This window comes from Esox lucius, chromosome 11, assembly GCF_011004845.1.
Source record: "Esox lucius isolate fEsoLuc1 chromosome 11, fEsoLuc1.pri, whole genome shotgun sequence".
Classification (NCBI taxonomy): Eukaryota; Metazoa; Chordata; class Actinopteri; order Esociformes; family Esocidae; genus Esox; species Esox lucius.
This window is the reverse complement of record NC_047579.1, coordinates 13,172,913-13,197,792: the sequence shown is the minus strand read 5'-3', so window position 1 is coordinate 13,197,792 and position 24,880 is coordinate 13,172,913. Positions and strand designations below refer to the sequence as shown.

At 40.5% G+C, this 24,880-nt stretch overlaps 1 protein-coding gene across 1 annotated transcript in view; it reads left to right on the top strand.

Moving 5' to 3' along the window:
- The window catches only part of LOC109615256 (ribonuclease inhibitor-like), a gene marked incomplete at its 5' end in the record, with an annotated part of 67,758 nt that extends 44,347 nt beyond the window's left edge, over nucleotides 1-23,411 (top strand). Inside the window, 3 exons of the mRNA XM_034295544.1 lie at nucleotides 20,752-20,925; nucleotides 21,762-21,935; nucleotides 23,234-23,411. Of these exons, the coding sequence (XP_034151435.1) occupies nucleotides 20,752-20,925; nucleotides 21,762-21,935; nucleotides 23,234-23,411 (526 nt within the window). The remainder of the gene's footprint in view (nucleotides 1-20,751; nucleotides 20,926-21,761; nucleotides 21,936-23,233) is intronic.
- Between the last annotated feature and the right edge of the window lie 1,469 nt (nucleotides 23,412-24,880).

Genomic DNA, 24,880 nt, shown 5'->3' with positions numbered 1-24,880 from the left:
TTAACGGCGGTTGGCATCCAATGTTATTGGTGCATTACCGCCACTACATGGTCTCCTCTGAGGTGTCCAAAGCTTAATAACCAAATATCTGGACTCTTATGTCACACATAAAACAATACTTAGCTTTTGAAATATTAACCACTTTATATCACCATCAGAAATTAGTTTTCTCTGTTTTAATCTCAGTTTCCGGCTGAATTATTTCAGGAGCATTTTGAGTTGCAACATTTTGGCCTCCAGGCTGGTGGTGGTGGTGCCTCAGTCTATTAGCCCAGTAGTATTCATCCACACTTGAGCTCTCCGAGTCCTCTGATGTATCTGGGCTGTCTTTCCCCTTTTGAGAGACCACAATGTGTATTTTCTTTTCCTAATATGACTGCAATTTCCCAGGCCCTCCTCGTTCCGACATATTTTTCACAAGGACTCTGTCACCTGGAGAAAGCACTGCACTTTTTCTTCTTGCTATGGTCTTTTTGATAGTTTTGGATGCAATGTCATACGCTTCTTTCATTTGTTGCTGCCATTTTTGAACATATTCCCCCTGGGAGTTACATCTTTCCTCCTCACTTATCCCAAATATTAAATCAATTGGCAAACATGGCTTTCTACCACAAAGCAAACAGAAAGGGGAGGACCCCGTTGCTTCACTAGTCATACAATTATAAGCGTGTACAACTTTGTTCACATAGTCACTCCAATTTCTCTTGTTCTCCTCATCCAAGGTCCGCTGCATGGATAACAATGTACGATGAAATCTTTCAGCTGGGGTCCTTTGTGGGTGGAGTTGTTTTAGAGTTTGAAATGCCCGTGTATTTTTGCAGTTGTCCGAATAAACTGTTATTAAACTCTCTGCCTTGATCGTGGTGTATTTTAACAGGGAAACCATATTTCAGGGCAAAATCGTTAAAAATCTTATCGGCTGATGTTTTGCTTGATTTGTTACGGGTTGGGTACGCTTGAGAAAACTTGGTAAAGTTGTCAATAATTACCAAAATATATTCCTACCCTCCCCTGCTTTTTTCAAGGTGAAGATAGTCAACAGAGATGATCTCAAATGGTGCTGTAGCAGGTATATGACACATGGGAGCTCAGGTATATGACACATGGGAGCTCAGGTATATGACACATGGGAGCTCAGGTATATGACACATGGGAGCTCGGGTATATGACACATGGGAGCTCGGGTATATGACACATGGGAGCTCAGGTACATGACACATGGGAGCTCAGGTATATGACACATGGGAGCTCGGGTATATGACACATGGGAGCTCGGGTATATGACACATGGGAGCTCAGGTATATGACACATGGGAGCTCAGGTATATGACACATGGGAGTTCAGGTATATGACACATGGGAGCTCAGGTATATGACACATGGGAGCTCGGGTATATGACACATGGGAGCTCAGGTATATGACACATGGGAGCTCAGGTATATGACACATGGGAGCTCAGGTATATGACACATGGGAGCTCGGGTATATGACACATGGGAGCTCAGGTATATGACACATGGGAGCTCAGGTATATGACACATGGGAGTTCAGGTATATGACACATGGGAGCTCAGGTATATGACACATGGGAGATCAGGTACATGACACATGGGAGCTCGGGTATATGACACATGGGAGCTCGGGTATATGACACATGGGAGCTCGGGTATATGACACATGGGAGCTCAGGTATATGACACATGGGAGCTCAGGTATATGACACATGGGAGCTCGGGTATATGACACATGGGAGCTCGGGTATATGACACATGGGAGCTCGGGTATATGACACATGGGAGCTCAGGTATATGACACATGGGAGCTCAGGTATATGACACATGGGAGTTCAGGTATATGACACATGGGAGCTCGGGTATATGACACATGGGAGCTCAGGTATATGACACATGGGAGCTCGGGTATATGACACATGGGAGTTCAGGTATATGACACATGGGAGCTCAGGTATGGACTGCAGGTTTCTTTTGTTAGTTACATTTACACTTGCAATAAAAAACTCAATGTCCTTCTGCATCCCAGGCCAATGAAACCTCTGTCTAGGCAGGTGCAAGACCCGTTCCACCCCCAGGTGACCCATTTCACCATGAAGATATTTGTAAACCAACTCTTTGTACACTTCAAGAAGGACAATTTTGCCGTTTTGCATTTTAACAAACTCTCTTGAGAAATATTCCGTCTTTTCCACTCATGTAACAGTTGTTTACCTTGCATCTTGTCTGGTTTCTCTCCAGACTTTTTCAGCTGGATTACATAGGAAATGGCGGTGTCTTGCAGCTGCGCCTTCAATATCTCTTTCTGGGTTATCTTTATGTTTGACTGGGTATTGGCAGCTATTTCTTGTACATGTGGGCTGTAGGTCATGGCTGAGATCCAGTCCACATCATGTTCTTTCTGATTTTCAACTACATTGAATATTGCAACTAACACCTCGGGGTCACACTGCTCTGTGCATTCACAATTTAATGCATCCATACTTGCATGTGCCCGGGACAGAAAGTCCGCATTCAACTGTGAGTGATGGAATCCAAAACAAAAATCCAGAAAATCACATTGTATGATTTTTAAGTAATTAATTTGCATTTTATTGCATGACATAAGTATTTGATACATCAGAAAAGCAGAACTTAATATTTGGTACAGAAACCTTTGTTTGCAATTACAGAGATCATATGTTTCCTGTAGTTCTTGACCAGCTTTGCACACATTGCAGCAGGGATTTTGGCCCACTCCTACATACAGACCTTCTCCAGATCCTTCAGGTTTCGGGGCTGTCACTGGGCAATACAGACTTTCAGCTCCCTCCAAAGATGTTCTATTGGGTTCAGGTCTGGAGACTGGCTAGGCCACTCCAGGACCTTGAGATGCTGTGTGTTTCGGGTTGTTATGCTGGAAGACCCACGACCCATCTTCCATGCTGTTACTGAGGGAAGGAGGTTGTTGGCCAAGATCTCACGATACATGGCCCCATCCATCCTCCCCTCAATATGGTGCAGTCGTCCTGTCCCCTTTGCAGAAAAGCATCCCCAAAGAATGATGTTGCCACCTCCATGCTTCACAGTTGGGATGGTGTTCTTGGGGTTGTACTCATCCTTCTTCTTCCTCCAAACACAGCGAGTGGAGTTTAGATCAAAAAGCTCTATTTTTGTCTCATCAGACCACATGACCTTCTCCCATTCCTCCTCTGGATCATCCAGATATTCATTGGCAAACTTCAGACGGGCCTGGACATGCGCTGGCTTGAGCAGGGGGACCTTGAGTGCGCTGCAGGATTTTTCTTTTAGATTCCGTCTCACACAGAAGTGTACCTATGATAACAATTACAGACCTCTACATGCTTTGTAAGTAGGAAAACCTGCAGAATTGGCAGTGTATCACATACTTGTTCTCCCCACTGTAGGTGACAGGGTTATTATCGCTGTATACAGTTACAGAGGGAGCATACAACAAATAGTCTCTAAACCTGTCTATAAATGCCCACTTGAGTGCTAAAAACTCCAGTTTTCCTGAATGTAGTCTGCAGTTTTTTTCTGCTGGTGTCAATGTCTGTGAGCCTTAGCCGATGACTCTCAGTTTGCCTTCATGTCTCTGATAGAGGACTGCTCCCAGTCCCTCCTCTGAAGCTTCAACATGAAAATATATGGATCCTCAAATCTGGGAAAAGCCATTACCAGTGAGTTAGTCAAGACATCAACAAGATGGTTCAATGTTTTTTGGTGTGTGTCAGTCCACAGTATTTTCTGATTTGGAGGGGCTTGTCCTGCCCTCGCTGATTGAAATGCGGACTTATGACACATGGGAGCACCTCATTTTTAAAAACGTCACATTTATCTGGCCTGAGCTTGATTCCCCAGGCTTGTTGACGTCTTAAGACTGATCTCATATCTTCAACATGCTGAGAGAATGTGTTGCTGTACACCAAGACATTGTCTAAATAAGGAATACATATTTTGTCTCTGAGTCCTTCAAGGCTCTGTACACCAAGACATTGTCTAAATAAGGAATACATATTTTGTCTCTGAGTCCTTCAAGGCTCTGTACACCAAGACATTGTCTAAATAAGGAATACATATTTTGTCTCTGAGTCCTTCAAGGCTCTGTACACCAAGACATTGTCTAAATAAGGAATACATATTTTGTCTCTGAGTCCTTCAAGGCTCTGTACACCAAGACATTGTCTAAATGAGGAATACATATTTTGTCTCTGAGTCCTTCAAGGCTCTGTACACCAAGACATTGTCTAAATAAGGAATACATATTTTGTCTCTGAGTCCTTCAAGGCTCTGTACACCAAGACATTGTCTAAATGAGGAATACATATTTTGTCTCTGAGTCCTTCAAGGCTCTCTTCCATACTGCATTTGAAAGCTGAAGGTGCATTAGTGAGGCCAAATGGAATCCGGTTCCATTCGTACAGCTCCCATGGGGTTGTGAAGGCCGTGAATTTCCTGGAGTCCTCGCTAATGTTTCCCTGGTGGTACGCTTTACATGATATATACACACACAATCACACACAAAATACAAAATCACTTAAAACAAAGCATTGTCAATACTTGACTCAGGACTACAGGCATGCAGTGTAATTTTTTTTTTAAATCACTTTCAAAGGCAAAAAACACAATTAGGTAGGCCATGTATTGGTTTATAAAACGTCAAGTTATATGGCATTAATAACTTGCAATATCAATGCTGAAGACACAAGGACAACAAACAATACTTTGGCAATCGGGTTCTTGTGGTCGGAGAACTAAATCATCTCAAGTCCAACATGTAAATGCATTGGAAAACAACGGTACATTTTGCTAATAGTTATACCATTTCAGCTAGCCTACCGCCATGTTTATGAGATTTAAACAATGACATATATGGAAATGGTTTTAGACAGGTTGCACTTGTCCCAAGAACACCATGAAATTCGCCTTGCGTGACAGACCAGTCGTCTTGTAATATCAAAGTGATCGCTATTCTTTTTCTTATCTGGAAGGGAAGAAAAATAGCTACAACTTTCCAGTAGTAGACACTTCAGAGCTGCATAGAGGGCTATGTGGTTCTACCATCTGTCATTTGTAGAACAAATAAAAGGGAATGTCTCACAGAATTTTTTTGTTTCGGTTTGAAGTCAATGTATTGCAATTGTTTTCAGAGGAAGGGAGATTTGGTTATAAAATGTTTCTTTTTTAATTATAACATATTTTTAATGAATTCATTTCAAGATAGGGTTTGTGATGGTAATTCCATATATCGACACTCTTTTAGAAGGAAGTACAGAGACGAAATTCTCTTGGCACAATTAACAGTTTTATTAATAACAGTTTTTCCTTAATATTTGCAAATATGAGGGACGCGTCAAACGCTTACTCACATATAATCGTCTGAGGAGTCTCTGACTCAAAACATGTCCTTCAACAGTATATAAAGACAGAAAAGGGATGTGGTAAGATGCTGCCTTCTGTCCAGTCAATAAAACACATTCCCTTTGTTCTTATCACACAAGTCAAAAGCTGTCTTCCCCCACCTCATCCTTCCTGCCCCCTGTTGTGTATCTTTTACTATCCTGTCCTAAAACACATTGATCTGCATCTACCCCCGTCCTGCTGGAGCTTCATGTTTACCTCAACACCTCATACTTCCTTTCCCACAGCACAACCAACATTCCTTTTCTCATCTAAACAGTTGCTCAGTCGTTTAATCAGTTAGAATACATTATTAACCCTTTGGCGCGTACGATCACACCAGTGTGATCAATCTAGAGTGGTCCCTGGAGCGTACGATCACACCGGTGTGATTAGAACGTCATGTTTAGAACGCACCATTAGCATACCTAGCTACAAGTAACGTAACAATGGCTGGTAAAACCGCACTATTATTTACTCACATTTAGCTCAAACTTTATTTCCTGATTGTAATTGTTTCAAGACCATACTATGATATTAACCAGGTAGAAAGCATTCAAATCGGGACAAGAAGTGTTAGTTACGTACCAACAGACAGCCAACACTAATGCACAAAAACTACTACCGATCAAAACCATTGCAAAAACTTTCTAGAAGTTACGTTCCCCGTTGTATGCATTTTATATAGTTTATTCATTTTCACTGCATTGAATAACTGGTCACGATTTGTTAGCTAGCGGGCAGCTGACGTTTGCTAGCGGTTAGCTGACGTTTTCTAGCTAGCTACAGTAATAAATCAACCAACTTTTGTAGCTCTTAGAATTCGAGTCAACGAGAGAAGCTTGCAATGTAATGCATGTAGTGTTCCTTACCTAGCAAGGTGACTGTTCAAAGGCTGGCGTGAGTTCAAATGCTGCAGAGTACCGAAGTCACGTGCAAAAAAACTCACGCTGGGGGGTCGGTAAGGAATATTTGAAACTCACGCGTGAAAAGGTTAAAGACATTTCCACAACAGGTTAGGCTTTAATCTCTTTTGAAATTATTCACAGAAATTGAGTTTAGAAACATAAAATGTCGATTTTCATTTAATATAAACTATAGCTGAGAAAAGTATTTTGGCTACACAGTACATCCATTTTTGTGCGTTTTGTTGGTGTTGGATGGATGTGGGACAGAGTGGACTTTAATTTCTTTATTGGATAGAATTTAAGTAAGGCATATTAGATCAATGTCTAACACAAACTTTGACCAGACATAACCTTAATGGCCCTGTTCACCACTGTTGGTGCTTGCTCCTTGGGGTTTCAGGCTGGGTGTCTTTGTGAAAACTGTTCATGTAAAAATGGCTTCATGAATGAATTTGATTGATTGATTGAAATAAAGGCTGGATAGATGTATCAGAAATGTCTTTTGTGTAAAAAGGAGTATGCCAACATACTTCTGTAGTAAGGGGGTTCAAGTTGATACTGAGGGGACAGGTAGGAAAATTAAGTGTTATTCCAGTGGTAGTCAACATTTATTGGGCCAACGTCCCCCTATTCATTATGCAGGTCCCTTACCGCCCCCCATTAAATAGGATGTAGGCTAATTTCCCTGAATATTAATTATGATGAGGATAATTATTATTGTTATGATTGTTATGTTTATTATTATTGTTGTTATTATTGTTGTTGTTACTGTTGTTATCATCAAAAATCATTAAAAAAGCACATCACTGAATGACAAACAACAGATTTATTAGTTTCCCAGGGAAACAAACTGCAGCCAATGAGAAACAGCTAGCAATTTAACATTACAATCTTAATTAAACAACCGTCAATCAGAAATGACAAACATTAATCATTCTTATGAATTGTTCCAATGGAAAACAAGCTGGCACTCAAGGGGTAAAAGGAGAAGCATTAACTCTAAAAGGGAATTAAGTTAAAAACCTTTGAAAGTTAGTGAGAGCCCTGCAGCTGGTTGTATTGCAGTCATGTCAACAAAGCCACTTGAATTGTGTTTTAATGTGCGACTGGATGATGAACCACTGCCATAACAAGGTGTTCACGGTGTGTCCTTTAGAGAAATGAACTCCACGGGTAATACCAAGAGTGTCCATTTTCCAGAGTTTACACAGTAAACCCCATGTGGGCACCCGGTTCGAATGTTATCATTGGATTGAATGGGCGTTATCAGTGGTTATCAACCTCATAGATATCGGTCAGAAGGGGCCTGCTAGCCTACTGGTAGGCTCAGAAGGCTGTTATCATCCATTCGCCTGGTTAATCACGGATTAATACACAAGGTCTTTAATCCTCCTCAGTACCACATCATTACTACTGGAACCTATAGGTCTTTAAAGTTTGGAGTGAGGAACAGAAGCGTTCAATTTCCGGTGGTCTCTTCTGTTCCTCACTCAAAAGCTTCCTTTTTGACTTGGAAAGGAAAGAAAAATGTGCAGTGGTCTCTTTCTTTTTTGGAGCTTTAAATCATTTTCTAGAATAAACTGTAGTATAAAAAAAGGTTTCCCTATAGGGTCTATAAGTCTTTCTTCAACCCCTGTAATCAGAAGCTGGACTCATGGTGACCTTCATACTTTGTGTGTCAAATACACTTTACACAACAAAAACTTAACACACATATGAGGAACACCATAAGGAAGTTACCATCGCCTATATACCGCCTACATGCAAGACGTGATGTCGTTTTAAATTACATTGACAAACAGAGGTTGGGCACACTTACATAAACATATTGGACTGCTTGCACAAAAGGGGACTCATTTCATTGTTCTGTTCACATTTGCTGTGATACAATGCATATTTGTGTGAAAAAAATTGTTTGAAAAGTGTTTTTGGAATGGCAGAACAGTTCCACATTGCTGTTTGTGGTCTGATTTCAATGATAAATAGTGACACAATTATAGGTGTCATAAACATATTGGACTCCTTGCACAGAAGGTGACTAATTTCATTGTTCTGTTCACATTCACTGTGATACAATGCATATTTGTGTAATAAAAAGGGTTTGAAAAGGGTTTTTGGAATGGCAGAACAGTTCCACGTGGGTTTGTGGTCTGATTTTGTATCAAAATCGTGATACAAAATCAATTGTATCAAAATCGTGTTGGACAAAAGGCAAATAATTTAATTTTTCTGTTCACATTCATTGTGAAGCCTTTTCTTACACAAATGTGCATTGTGTTTGCGCAGAACATTTGTATTGGGAGTATCACTCCGTATGGTTGTGTTATGGTCAGAATTCAATGATATATAGAACAAATCATATTTTGCTTATGAAATTATTTACTTTATTGTGCATTTTCCCCTAAAACACTACCTTATAAGAACATTAACATGCATGTTTATATTAGCTGAGGTTCTTTAGAATCTTTTGATGCCAAATACATAAAGATCCATTTACATTACATATTGTTTATAAGCCCATATATAAAAGTAGTGAAACGGATATAAAGTAGTGGAAAAGGATATAAAAAGATATCCAAAGCCTAGCAAATGCCATTCAGTATTATTCAATCTCTTATTAAGAAGTGGAACATTTCTGGGATCTATTGATACCAAACCAAGGTCAGGTAGACCAAGAAAGATTTCAGCCAAAACTGCCAGAAGAATTGTTCGGGATACAAAGAAAACCCCACAGATAACCTCAGGAGGAATACAGGGTAGTATGGAAAAAGATTGTGGTTGTTTCCAGGAGCACAATACGACGATACTTGAACAAAAATGAGCTGCATGGTCGAGTTGACAGAAAGAAGCTTTTACTGTGCCAATGCCACAAAAAAGCCTGGTTACAATATGCCCAAAAACACCTTGATATGCCTCACAGCTTCTGGCAAACTGTAATTTGGAGTGACAAGACCAAAATAGAGGTCACAACAATAAGCGCAATGTTTTCGGAGTAGGGTCAACAAGGGCTTTCATGAAAAGAATACCCTCCCCAAGCATGTTGGTGGCTCACTGATGTTTTGGGGGTGTGTGAGCTCTAAAGGCACGGGGAATCTAGTGAAAATTTACAGCAAGAATAAAAGCAGCATGTTATCAGAAAATACTGGCAGACAATTTGCATTCTTCTGCATGAAAGCTGCGCATTTCTTTCCAGTATGGCAATGACCTTAAGCACAAGGACAAGTTGACCCTCCAGTGGTTACAGCAGAAAAAGTTGAAGGTTCTGGAGTGGCCATCACAGTTTCCTGACCTTAAGCAGGTCTTTTTGACAGTTATATTCTGCTCTCCATGGCCTAGTATCTAGCCTGCTAAGTGCATCCAGGTGAGAGCTAAGAAACTCACTGATTATATATACACAGACACTATTTGCAATTTAAAAAGCCAAAGGTGTGGGAAATGTACCTTTAATTGCCATTTTAACCTGTGTGTTACCCTGTTTGTCTTTAACAAGGCTAAAAATTCAAGGCTATGTAAACTTTTGATCAGGGCCATTTGGGTGATGTGTTATCACAATAAAGGCTTCATATGACCACTATCCTTAAATAAAATACTTTTCTTTTCGTGATTAGTCATACATTCAAAATCAATGCCAAAATGTCACAATTTCTGCCAGGGTATGCAAACTTATGAGAATAATGTATGCATACATGTGATGGCTTGGTTTGGTAGGTTTTCTAGGTGTTTAAGGCATTACCCATGTGACACTAAGGGGAAGCACATCTAAGCCTGTCTATCTATCTGACCCGCAATCACTGTTTTTCTCTCCATGTGGTGTTTTTCTTATTTTGTCCACCCCTTGTATGTACAGTATTTCGTAATAGAACACATTTTTCAACTTCTCTAGTTAGAAACTTCCCATGACTTCCCAAGGACTTCACAATCCCATTCAATATATTTGTATAGTTAGAGATTGTTATAGTCATGTTGATATTCTGTGTGTCTCTCCTTCAGTGGTATAGACTGTCTATTGATCATTAGGTCTGTTATAGTCATGTTGATATTCTGTGTGTCTGTCCTTCAGTGGTATAGACTGTCTACTGATCATTAGGTCTGTTATAATCATGTTGATATTCTGTGTGTCTATCCTTCAGTGGTATAGACTGTCTACTGATCATTAGGTCTGTTATAGTCATGTTGATATTCTGTGTCTGTCCTTCAGTGGTATAGACTGTCTACTGATCATTAGGACTGTTATAGTCATGTTGATATTATGTGTGTCTTTCCTTCAGTGGTATAGACTGTCTACTAATCATTAGGACTGTTATAGTCATGTTGATATTCTGTGTGTCTGTCCTTCATTGGTATAGACTGTCTACTGATCATTAGGTCTGTTATAGTCATGTTGATATTCTGTGTGTCTGTCCTTCAGTGGTATAGACTGTCTACTGATCATTAGGTCTGTTATAGTCATGTTGATATTCTGTGTGTCTGTCCTTCAGTGGTATAGACTGGTATAGAGGCTGGAGATATTGAGTCCGAGTGGACCATGTTCTCCACCGCCATTGTCGAAGCGGCCGCTCGGAGCTGTGGCCATAAGGTCTCCGGTGCCTGTCGAGGCGGCAATCCCCGAACCCGGTGGTGGACACCGGAAGTAAGGGATGCCGTCAAGCTGAAGAAGGAGTCCTATCAGGCCTGGTTGGCTTGTGGGACTCCTGAGGCAGCTGACGGGTACCGACAGGCCAAGCGGACTGCTGCCCGGGTGGTTGTGGAGGCAAAAACTCGGGCCAGGGAGGAGTTCGGTGAGGCCATGGAGAAGGACTATCGGCTGGCAAACTGTCTGGCAAAGATTCTGGCAAACCGTCCGGCGCCTCAGGAGAGGGAAACAGTGCCCTACCAACGCTGTTTACAGTAGAGGTGGGCAGCTGTTGACCTCAACTGGGGATGTCGTCGGGCAGTGGAAGGAGTACTTCGAGGATCTCCTCAATCCCGCCGTCACGTCTTCCATTGAGGAAGCAGAGGATGAGGGCTCAGAGGTGGACTCGTCCATCACCCGGGCTGAAGTCACTGAGGTGGTCAAGAAACTCCTCGGTGGCAAGGCAACGGGGGTGGATGAGATACCTCAAGTCTCTGGATGTTGTGGGGCTGTCTTGGTTGACACGCCTGTGCAACATCGCGTGGCGGTCGGGGACAGTGCCTTTGCGATGGCAGACCGGGGTGGTGCTCCCTCTTTTTAAGAAGGGGGACAGGATGGTGTGTTCCAACTATAGGGGGATCACACTTCTCAGCCTCCCCGGGAAAAACTATGCCAGGGTTCTGGAGAGGAGAATACGGCCGATAGTAGAACCTCGGATTCAGGAGGAACAGTGTGGTTTTCGTCCGGGCCGTGGAACACTGGACCAGCTCTATACCCTCTACGGGGTGTTGGAGGGTTCATGGGAGTTTGCCCAACCAGTCCACATGTGTTTTGTGGATTTGGAGAAGGCATTTGACTGTGTCCCTCGTGGCGTCCTGTGGAGGGTGCTTTGGGAATATGGGGTCCTGGGTCCTTTGCTAAGGGCTGTCAGGTCCCTATACGACCGAAGCAGGAGCTTGGTCCGCATTGCCAGCAGTAAGTCAGACTTGTTCCCAGTACATGTTGGACTCCGGCAGGGCTGCCCTTTGTCGCCGGTTCCGTTCATAATTTTTATGGACAGAATATCTAGGCGCAGCCAGGGGCCGGAGGGTGTCAGGTTTGGGCACCACACGATTTCGTCTCTGCTCTTTGCGGATGATGTTGTCGTGTTGGCCCCTTCAAACCAGGACCTTCAGCATGCACTGGGACGGTTTGCAGCTGAGTGTGAAGAGGTGGGGATGAGAATCAGTACCTCCAAATCCGAGGCCATGGTCCTCAGTCGGAAAAGGGTGGCTTGCCCACTTCAGGTTGGTGGAGAGTGCCTGCCTCAAGTGGAGGAGTTTAAGTATCTAGGGGTCTTGTTCACGAGTGAGGGAAGGATGGAACGGGAGATTGACAGACGGATCGGTGCAGCTTCTGCAGTAATGCGGTCGATGTACCGGTCTGTCATGGTGAAGAAAGAGCTGAGCCGCAAGGCGAAGCTCTCGATTTACCGGTCAATCTACGTTCCTACTCTCACCTATGGTCATGTGCTTTGGGTAATGACCGAAAGGACAAGATCCCGGAGACAGGCAGCCGAAATGAGCTTTCTCCGCAGGTTGGCTGGGCGATCCCTTAGAGATAGGGTGAGAAGCTCGGTCACCCGGGAGGAGCTCGGAGTAGAGCCGCTGCTCCTCCACATCGAGAGGTGTCAGCTGAGGTGGTTTGGGCATCTGTTTCGAATGCCTCCGGAACGCCTTCCTGGGAAGGTGTTCCGGTCCCGTCCCACCGGGAGGAGACCCCGGGGAAGACCTAGGACACACTGGAGGGACTATGTCTCCCGGCTGGCCTGGGAACACCTCGGTGTCCCCCCGGAAGAGCTGGAGGAAGTGTCTGGGGAGAGGGAAGTCTGGGCATCCCTGCTTAGACTGCTGCCCCCGCAACCCGGCCCCGGATGAAGCGGAAGAAGATGAATGAATGAATGAATTACCAATGTTGAAGTCCTGCTACATCAACTTAGCAAGTTATCCTCCATTTATATAAACTATACACTCATAAACATGATATAGCCAGTAAGTAACAACTTATAATGTACAGCACCAACAATACTGCTTCTGTTGTATCTCCATTACACCGAATGTTGTTCTCCACAAAGTACATACTTTGAACAAAAATTTTTTTGAATGTTGCTGCTTTGTATTTAACTGTATCCTTTTCAGGGACCATATAAAGAGACCAACCCAGCTGTGTGTCCATGAAGAGTGAATGGTCTATGTGTCAACTTATCTACTGATCAAAGGTAATACAAACTCAGGTGTCATGGTCAGTGATTGTCAACATTGTCTCTTATTTGTTTATTTTGTTCCCATTTTCTGATGCCAACATAACGACTATTCTTCCTGGGTTCAACATTTAATGAAACAGACATTACAGGCAAACCAAATCTTTACAATGTACATACATTTAACAAAAACATTTCTGAAGATGACATTAAAGACATCATATTATGAACACAGAAACGATAACATTTGTACGTTTTTCTATCTTTTAGTGTTATTTTTATTAGCCATAATACCGTTTCCTGTTTTAAAAAACTTTTACTATGAAAGTCTACCCTTATAAATATGTAAAACATTTGGTCCTAATAAGGTACTTCCACTTATAACATGGATGAGTCTGAATTATGTAAATGTATCATTATATTGGACTTAAAATATGATGGTCCTACCATGAATAACACCATGCTATTACATCATTTATACCATTGTAGATCATGGAAATGGTTAACCTGCATTATACATTATACCATGGTAAATAATAATTAATATAAATAACAAAAATATGTTACCATATTTATGAAGATGCATTAAATAAAGCTGGCACAATGGGAGTATAATGCATTATAGGAATAAACCCACAAAAGATAAAAAATAGTTTGGTCTGTGTTCTAGATACGTATTCAACATTATGGGCATTATGGGAGACACTCTAGTCGTTGATTAACCAAGTTTAGTAAAACAGATCACTTCAAATGTCTGTTTCTCCTCCTGCTGTTGACTTAGGTAATGCATGTTTGGAGGCAGGTCAGTTAGCAAAGCTGAAACTGAAAGTAAAGTTCCTGCACAGGGTCCATTTTGATTTGACGTAGCAGTATAATATTAAACTGAAAAAGGTAAGACAAATTGTTTCATAATGATTCATCAAAGAACAAAGCAGAGAGAGTGATCATTTGGAGTAAGTCATTATCAGTGTTAAAGTGCTGTAACATAAATGTAGTTAATCAGTCCACGCTCTCAAAGGTGTTGATTTGTTGTCAGTAAAACTTAAGTTAAAGTTAAAGCACAATTTAATTCTGTGTTTGTTATTTAGTGGTATTTCTTTGATTATAGTAATGCTTGTTATTCTTCAGTTTGTATCTGATCCAGACATTGTGTCTTTTAGTCTTTGAGTCTTGATCCAGGAAGTGTGTTTCTCTCCATAATGTGCTTACAGGTGTAATCAGATAGAGAGAGAAGAGGAGACTGCCTCTAAAATGAGTCTCTCTGGGGAGAGGGAGGAGGGGGCTTCTGCCTCTAAAATAAGTATTTTGGGGGAACATGACACCACAGCTAAGAGGTAACATTATATACATTTTGTTTGTGAATGGGTTTTCACATCTGAGGTCAGAGTAGAAAAGTGACTGAGTATTTTCCCTAAGATGGATTAAACAAAGCTGGTACAATGGGAGTATTATGCATTTTATTAATAAACCCACAAAAGTCAAAATAGTTTGGTTTGTGTTCTAGATACATATACAACATTATGGGCATTTGTTATCTTCATGTACAGGTGCTGGTCATAAAATTTGAATATCATCAAAAAGTTGATTTATTTCAGTAATTCCATTCAAAAAGTGAAACTTGTATAATGTATACATTCATTCCACACAGACTGATATATTTCAAGTGTTTATTTCTTTTAATTTTGATGATTCTAACTGACTACTAATGAAAACCCCAAATTCTGTACCTATTGTAAAAAGGTTCAATATTGAAGACACCTGGTGCCACACTCTAAACAGCTAATTAACAGCTAATTAACACCTGCAAAGGCCTTTAAATGCTCTCTCAGTCTAGTTCTGTAGGCAACACAATCATGGGGAAGACTGCTGACTTGACAGCTGTCCAAAAGACGACCATTGACACCTTGCACAAGGAAGGCAAAACAAAAAAGGTCATAGCTAAAGAGGCTGGCTGTTCACAGAGCTCTGTGTCCAAGCACATTAATAGAGAGGCAAAGGGAAGGAAAAGATGTGGTAGAAAAAAGTGTACAAGCAACAGGGATAACCGCACCCTGGAGAGGATTGTGAAACAAAACCCATTCAAAAATGTGGGGGAGATTCACAAAGAGTGGACTGCAGCTGGACACATAACAAGATCCAGATAAAATAGCAGCACAAACATTTAATGCCAACTCAGCTAAGATTAAAAACCAGTATAAAAAGGTGCGTCTTTAGCAATGACTTAAAAGTGTGTATAGTCTGGGCGTTTCGAATATGCAGTGGTAGGCTATTCCAGAGGATGGGACCACCCACCGAAAAAGCTCAATCCCCTCCAGTTTTTAGCCTGGCTTTTGGGACAACTAGAAATACCTGGTTAGCTGACCTCAGTGCTCGTGCTGGAGAATGACGATGTAGAAGTTCAGACAGATATAAAGGGGCCAATCTGTTTAAAACCTTAAAGACAAGCATTAGAATCTTAAAATCAATACTGAAACAAACAGGAAGCCAATGGAGGGAGGCCAAAACTGGTGTTGTGTGCTCCTGTTTTCTTATACCGGTTAAATGTCGAGCGGCGGTGTTTTGTACTAACTGGAGCCGATTTAGGGTTTTCTGATCCACCCCCAGGTACAAGGAATTACAGTAATTCAGCCGAGACGTAATTAATGCATGGATAACTTTCTCAAAATCCCTCAGAGGAAAATAGACCTTAACCTTTGGCAAAAGTCTTAACTGAAAGAAGCTAGATTTCACTACTAGATTAATTTGCTTATCGAGTTTGAAGGAGCTATCAAAGATAAAACCAAGATTCTTAACAAATGGTCTACTATAAGAGGCTAAAAGGCCTAGGGTACCAAGAGGATCAAGTGTGTATTACATATCAGTATAATCTTCCTATTGTTAACTTACACTTTTCATGTGTGTAACAATTATTGATGTTCATGTTTTTCAATAATAATTACATCCTCAATTACAAATTCAATATGATCTTATTGTAACATTTGCACAAGACATTTAAGAGTCAAAGATTCTGAGTTGGTTCAAGCATACCAATCACTCCTAAGTCCAACATATACAAAACACTCTGGGTCCTCCTTGATTATAGGGTCCAGAAAGAGACACAGGCTCACTGTGTCCGAATACAACAATCACTACTAAGAAAGTCCACTATGAACAAAAACACTGCTGTTTTGTATTTAACAGTATCATTTTCAGGGACCATATAAAGGGACCAGCATCTCCTGTACCCAGCTGTGTGTCCATGAAGAGTGACTGGTCTATGCATCAACCTATACTATTCAGAGAGGGAGACTTCTCTACTGATCAAAGGTAATACAAACACATGTGTCTAAGTCAGTGATTTTCAACATTGTCTCTTATTTGTTTATTTTGTTTCCATTATCTGACGCCACAACAACTGCTAATCTTCCTGGGTTCAACATATAACAAAAAAAAAAACATTACAGGCAAACCAAATCTTTACAATTTATATACATTTAACAAAAACATGTATGAAGATGACATTAAAGACATCATAATATAAACACTGGAAAGATATTTTTTTTAAAATGTTTTTATATCTCTCAGTGTTGTTTTTATTATACATATTGACTTTTCCTGTTTTATAAAACTTTTATTATGAAAGTCTACCCTTATAAATATGGAACACATTTGGTCCTACTAAGGTATTTCCAGTTTTAACATGGATGAATCTGAATTATGTAAATGTTTCCTGATGTTGGACTTAAAATATGATGGTCCTACCATTAATAACACCATGCTATTACATCATTTATGCCATTGTATAGATTTGGATCATGGAAATGGTTAACCTGCATTAAACATTGTACCATGGTAATTAATAATTAAGATTAATAACAAAACGTATGTCACTGTATTTATTGAAATGCATTAAATGAATCTGGTACAATGGGAATATAATGCATTATAGTCATAAACCCAAAAACCCGAAATAGTTTGGTTTGTGTTACTGATACGAATTCAACATTATGGACATTTGTAATCTTCATTTATTGGTCCCAAGCCCGTTTTGGGTTCCCTGTGTTGTCAACAACTAATGTGGGAGAACATGCAGTTCTGTATTAGTAATTTCCAAGAGGTGTTGGTCTTGTCTCGGCCAGTAGAGGGAGACACTTATTCTAGTAGTTGATTAACCTGCTCTCACTCTACTGTTGTTCTCACCAGCCTGTCTAGTAGTCAGTTAGTTGACAGAGAGCAAGACCACTGAACAAAGGCTCAAGAACCAGATAAACATTATTTAAAACTTTATATAGGAGAGGAATTCATAAAATAGACGGTATTCATCAAGCTATGCAGACTGTATGTATGATATAATTGTTATTTTGTTATGGCCTTTTTATAGTTTTATGAAATTATAAATATATCAGCATTGAAGCTAACGTCGGCTATCGGTATCACACACACACGAGGCACCAATGTACATGTCATCTGTTTTTGTTAGAAATAATACATTAAAAAAATTCCATTGCCATTAAATGACTTCCAATGCCTTTTTTACAAATGGGTTTTAGTAACTTCCGATTTAGAATTGTATTGTGGCCTTGTCAAAGGAAAGAGACTTACAAATTATATAAAAGAATAAAAAATAAATGCAAGCCAGTTAAATTCTTTGACACATGTTTTTTAACTGTGAGTTAACAGGATTTAAGAGCCCACATGTTTCTATTACAAAGCTACAATAGTCAATGTTGGATTATGAATAGTAGCATTTATTTATTTTGTATTTGAAAAAAGTTGTTAGTCCTGAAATCTGAAGCACAAAACTGTGTGAGTCTGTACAAACTCTGGAAATGTAGATGTAATGTCATGTTTTGTCCACAGAGACCAACAGGAGAGATCAGAGTCTGAGATTCACAGTGATCAATCTGTCCAGAGTCATCAAACAGACCTGTCCTCTATATTCAGTGTATGTGGTCCTGTTATGTACATTTGTTTAGGTATACCTCAATTGAAGTTAACCTGTCAATCTTTCATGCATTTGTTAATATTGTTCTGATATTTAATTAACTTTAATTCAGTCTAATTTGAACCTTTTCACTTTCATTTTTTCACTTTCAGTTACTTGAACAGAATATCATGATATTTGTGAAAAAAGAGTTAAAGAGGTGCTGAGTTCAGATCTCCCAGAAGGATTTAAGAGTCAGAGGGAGGATGAGGAAGGTGTGGACCCTGAAGATGAGAAACAGGAGAGCAGTGCCAAAGAGGGGGCTCTGAAGATCACACTGCATGTCCTGAGGAACATGAACCAGAAGGATCTTGCTGACACACTGGAGAAAAGTAAGAGTTGTGTGACTTTACTGTTGAATGTTCCAAATTATATTATAGTGACCTTGAGACAACGTATAACAACCTCTTCTGTGTTGAAGAACTTCACATAGAACAAAGTGAAGAGACAGATGTTTTACAATACTGTCATTTCAAGGAAAGTTAACATTCTCTGTTATTTGATACAATACTGTAAGCATTTATAGAGATGTCATTGATATCATCTGGGTTATTTATTTCAGATGAGCTTGCTGTGATTTGCCAACATGATCTCAAATCTAACCTGAAGAAGTGTCAGTGCTTATTTGAGGGTATCGCTAAACAAGGGAACCCAACACTTCTCAATAAGATCTACACAGAGCTCTACATCACAGAGGGTGGAAGTGGAGGAGTCAATAATGAACATGAGGTGAAACAGATTGAGACAACAACCAGGAAACAAACAAGACTGGAGACAGCAATCAAACAGATTGAGACAACAACCAGGAAACAAACAAGACTGGAGACAGCAATCAAATGTAATGACATCTTCAAACCCATACCTGGACAAGACAAACCTATCAGAACTGTGCTTACGAAGGGGGTTGCTGGAATTGGAAAAACAGTCTCTGTGCAGAAGTTCATTCTAGACTGGGCTGAAGGAAAAGCCAATCAGGAAGTCCAATTTGTATTTCCTCTCCCTTTTAGGGAGTTGAATTTAATGAAAGGGGATCATCTCAGTTTGATTGAACTCATCAATAATTTCTCAGTTGAAACCAATAAAGCAAGAATCTCTAACTACAACAAATACAAAGTTGTGTTCATCTTTGATGGTCTGGATGAGTGCCGACTGACCCTTGACTTCCAGAACAACAAGAGCTGTTGTGATGTGACAGAGTCAACCTCAGTGGATGTGCTGCTGACAAACCTCATCAAGGGAAATCTGCTTCCCTCTGCTCTCCTCTGGATAACTACCAGACCTGCAGCAGCCAATCAGATCCCTTCAGGGTGTGTTGACCTGGTGACAGAGGTAGGAGGGTTCAATGACCCACAGAAAGAGGAGTACTTCAGGAAGAGATTCAGTGATGAGGACCTGGCCAGCAGAATCATCTCACACATAAAGACATCAAGGAGCCTCCACATCATGTGTCACATACCAGTCTTCTGTTGGATTGTTGCTACAATCTTTGAGCACATGTTGACTACAGATGATAAAGTAGAGCTGCCCAAGACCCTAACAGACATGTACTCACACTTCCTTGTGTTTCAGTCCACACACAGGAATGTAAAGTATGATGGGAATAAAGAGACAGATCCACACTGGAATAAAAAGAGCATTCTGACACTGGGAAAACTGGCTTTTCAACAGCTAGAGAAAGGCAATCTGATTTTCTATGAAGAAGACCTGAAAGAGTGTGGCATTGATATCAATGAAGCATCAGTGTACTCAGGAGTCTGTACACAGATCTTTAAAGAGGAATGTGGGCTGAACCAGGACAAGGTGTTCTGCTTTGTCCATCTGAGTATTCAGGAGTTTCTAGCTGCTGTCTATGTGTTTCTCTCATTCAAAAACAAAAATAAGAATCTAATGGATGAACAACAATCGACTTATGTAAACGTTTCAGTGCAGTTGAGTTACAAGCCTGAAGTCACATTTTTCAAGACTGCTGTGGATAAAGCCTTCCAGAGTAAGACTGGACACCTGGACCTTTTCCTTCGCTTCCTTCTGGGTCTCTCACTGGAGTCAAATCAGAAGCATTTACGAGGTCTGCTGACAAAGACCAGAAGCAGCTCACAGAGCCATGGACAAACCATCAAGTACATCAAGAAGAAGATCAGGGAGAATCCCTCTTCAGAGAGGTGCATCAATCTGTTCCACTGTCTGAATGAACTGAATGACCATTCTCTAGTGGAGGAGATCCAAAGATACCTGAGTTCAGGAAGTCTCTCCAGAGAAGAACTGTCACCTGCACAGTGGTCTGCTCTGGTCTTTGTGTTACTGACTTCAGAAGAGGAGATTGATGTATTTGACCTGAAGAAATACTCCGCATCAGAGAAAGGTCTTCTGGGGTTGTTGCCAGTGGTCAAAATCTGCAGAACTGCTCTGTAAGTACAGTCATGCAAATTACCCCCCCCCACACAAACCCTCTTTTTACATCTACAGTATATTTACTGACATGACAGCACTGATGATTTTCTAAATAGGAGGCAGACGCTGGAATCCCAATACATTCTGGGCTCAGACAATCTATAGAAGATATTCTAATATTATTCTGAACCATTGTTCTGTTTGTGTCATCATAATTATCTCTCTCTAGACTGTCAGGTTGTGGAATCACTGAGAAAGGCTGTGCTTCTCTGGTCTCAGCTCTGAAGTCAAACCCCTCACACCTGAAAGAACTGGATCTGAGTAAAAATCAGCCAGAGGATTCAGGAGTGAAGAAACTCTCTGCTTTGATGGATGATCCACAATGTAGACTGGAGACTCTGAGGTGAGTAATAATAGTTCATTAACGTTATAATATTACAACAGAGGTGTTACACTACAACAAGGCACTAAAAACAGCTGTTGTTGTCAATGGGTGAACCTCCACCAGCCCTGAGCTCCCAGCAGGACAAAGTCCCCAACCACCTGGTGAAGTCCACTGTTCACTGGTACAATATAAATGTTCACTAGACTTCTATATTTTAACCAGCATGAATATATATTAGATTGAATATGTATTAGATTGTTTCACCTGCGTTTTGGGTCACTGTATATTTCACTTCTGCCTGTTTGATCAGAAATATTTCAGGTAATGTGTGAGATTGTTGTGTTCAGAGTTTCCAAATATACTGTATATATTCTAATTGGAAATAAAATGGACTAATCAAAGGCCATTACAGAACAGATTTTACTAGACAAGTTAGTTGACTTAGTCTAATTATCATTACAGTCCTATTTTCCAGGTTTATCAACCATTCAAACTAATTTTCATTTCAACTCTCTGATGTCCACAGATTCACCCCTTTTTGTCTGTTTAATATCATTCCTGCTACTCCTCCCCTCACACATACACACACACACACACACACAAACACATACACATTCACACACACACACAGTTACTCTTCCTTGAACTACAGTACTGTATATTTATTGACTGAGAACATTGATGATTTTCTATACAGGATTTCTATACATTCTAGTGTCATGTATTGACAATGTCAGTTTTAAAAGTATGTCCTTAAGTAAAGTTGCCTTGACAATTATGTAATATATAGAGGATATTTTAATGTTATTCTGAACTATTGTTCTGTTTGTGTCATCATAATTATCTCTCTCCAGACTGTCAGGTTGTAGAATCACAAAGAAAGGCTGTGCTTCTCTGGTCTCAGCTCTGAAGTCAAACCCCTCACACCTGAAAGAACTGGATCTGAGCTACAATCAGCCAGAGGATTCAGGAGTGAAGAAACTCTCTGCTTTGATGGAGGATCCACAATGTAGACTGGAGACTCTGAGGTGAGTAATAGTCGTTTATTTTTATATTTAATATGACATAGTGATCATTAACATTATAATAATACAACAGAGGTGTTACACTACAACTGTTGTTGTCAATGGGTGAACCTCCACCAGCCCTGAGCTCCCAGCAGGACAAAGTCCCCAACCACCTGGTGAAGTCCACTGTTCACTGGTACAATATAAATGTTCACTGCTCTTCCATAATCATACCAGCATGAGAATAATGACCAGATTACATTTTATTAGCAATGATTCAGTAATCTTGTGATCACCTGGCCACTTCAATGGCATTAAACTTTCAGTTCATGAAAATAACATGATATATATGTAAGGAACCTAATCAGGGAAACTACACAACTCTGTGGTCTCCAGCAGCTAGTTTGTCTATAAATTCATACCTTTGAACATACAGTGTCCAAACACAACCATCAATGGAAGTGATCTTCTACATCTGGGTTATTTAGACAATATGTTTTTTGGGGAGAACATGGTCTGAATCCATCAGCTAGTTATTATTTTTCGGACCATCGGTCCCAGAGTCTGAGGCAGTCAGATGAGGTCTGCCTTTCCATACAGCTGTGAGTGTGAGAGATATATATAGTCCTGATTGGTCAATAACTGTATGTATTTGACATTTTAAATTTTGTTATTTGAAAAGACCGATGCAATGTTCAGGGCTATTCTGTATGCTTTTTTTTAAGTGTTAAATCATAGTGGATGTGTACATGGAGAAAGACAACTCTGAGCCCATATTACGACATTTGTGTTATATTTATATGGTGAAACCAACCGGGGTCATTTTGACCCTAATATAAAATCATTCAAATTAGATTAGATTCAAAGTGAGATTCTGTTCAGAGTTTCCAAATATACTGTATGTAGGCTAGATGACAATATAATTGACTAATCAAAGGCCGTAAAAGAACAGATTTTACTAGATACGTTGATTTAGTCTAATTATCATTACAGTCCTACTTTCCAGGTTTATCAACCATTCAAACAAATTTTCATTTCAACCTTCTGATGTCCACAGACCCTCCCCTCTTTGTGTGTTTATTATCATTCCTGCTACTCCCATCTTCACATTCACACACACACAGTTCTTTTTACATCTATAGTATTTTTATCGACAGAGAACACTGATGATTATCTGTATAGTAAATTACATTCTAGTGCCATTTTTTGGCAATGTTAGTTATACAAGTTCACATGACAATGATGTAATATATAGAGGATATTCTAATGTAATTCTTAACTATTGTTCTGTTTGTGACATCATGATATTCTCTCTCCAGACTGTCAGGTTGTAGAATCACTGAGGAAGGCTGTGCTTCTCTGGTCTCAGCTCTGAAGTCAAACCCCTCACACCTGAAAGAACTGGATCTGAGTAACAATGACCTGAAGGATACGGGAGTGGAGAAGCTCTCTGCTCTGCTGAAGGAACCACAATGTAGACTGGAGACTCTGAGGTGAGTAACACAATTGACAACAGAACAATTACGTGACAACAACTAAACAGAGCGGCAACACAACAAAAGGGGAATACAAACATCTACTGTGTTTCCACCTCTACCTTTTCTGAGCTGCCAGAAGGTCCAAGCCTCCATCCCTGGTAAAGACCAAACCCTGTCAGACATCCCAGCAGGCCTGGAGGAAAACACAACACAACTAACAGGACCACCATTACAAACATAAACATATTCTTACATAATAAATTATAATTTCTGTTAGTCCAAGTCTATCCCACATTAGAACTAATCTTCTTTCCACCCCTCTGATGTCCACTGATCCACCATTCATTCCCACTGTATTATTGTTACACTCTTTCTTATTGAAGACATCCCTTCATTCTACCATGTTGTCTCATAGGGACTTGAACTTCCCATCTGTTACATTTCTTCATGAATTGTCTGGTTACATCATACTGATGCTGCCCAGGGATCCATCATTGTGCAGAGTAATTTGTCTCAGTTCTTCCAGGGTGGATGGGTGGAAGTCAAACAGGGCTGCCTTGTCATTTTGCACTCTAGCGACTCCTTGTGGTAGAGTGGCTGACTGTAATCTCAGATAAACACTTCCTAACTGATTGAGCAATGTCATTAGAATCGGAACAGCTTGGTAAAACATGCTTATAAGAAACACTCACCTAAAGGATTATTAGGAACACCTGTTCAATTTCTCATTAATGCAATTATCTAATCAACCAATCACATGGCAGTTGCTTCAATCCATTTAGGGGTGTGGTCCTGGTCAAGACAATCTCCTGAACTCCAAACTGAATGTCAGAATGGGAAAGAAAGGTGATTTAAGCAATTTTGAGCGTGGCATGGTTGTTGGTGCCAGACGGGCCGGTCTGAGTTATTTTTAACCATCTGCTCAGTTACTGGGATTTTCATGCACAACCATTTCTACGGTTTACAAAGAAAGGTGTGAAAAGGGAAAAACATCCAGTATGAGGCAGTCCTGTGGGCGAAAATGCCTTGATGATGCTAGAGGTCAGAGGAGAATGGGCCGACTGATTAAAGCTGATAGAAGAGTAACTTTGACTGAAATAACCACTCGTTACACCCGAGGTATGCAGCAAAGCATTTGTGAAGCCACAACACGCACAACCTTGAGGCGGATGGGCTACAACAGCAGAAGACCCCAGCGGGTACCACTCATCTCAACTACAAATAGGAAAAAGAGGCTACAATTTGCACAAGCTCACCAAAATTGGACAGTTGAAGACTGGAAAAATTTTGCCTGGTCTGATGAGTCTCGATTTCTGTTGAGACATTCAGATGGTAGAGTCAGAATTTGGCGTGAACAGAATGTGAACATGCATCCATCATGCCTTGTTACCACTGTGCAGGCTGGTGGTGGTGGTGTAATGGTGTGGGGGATGTTTTTTTGGCACACTTTTGGCCCCTTAGTGCCAATTGCGCATCGTTTAAATGCCA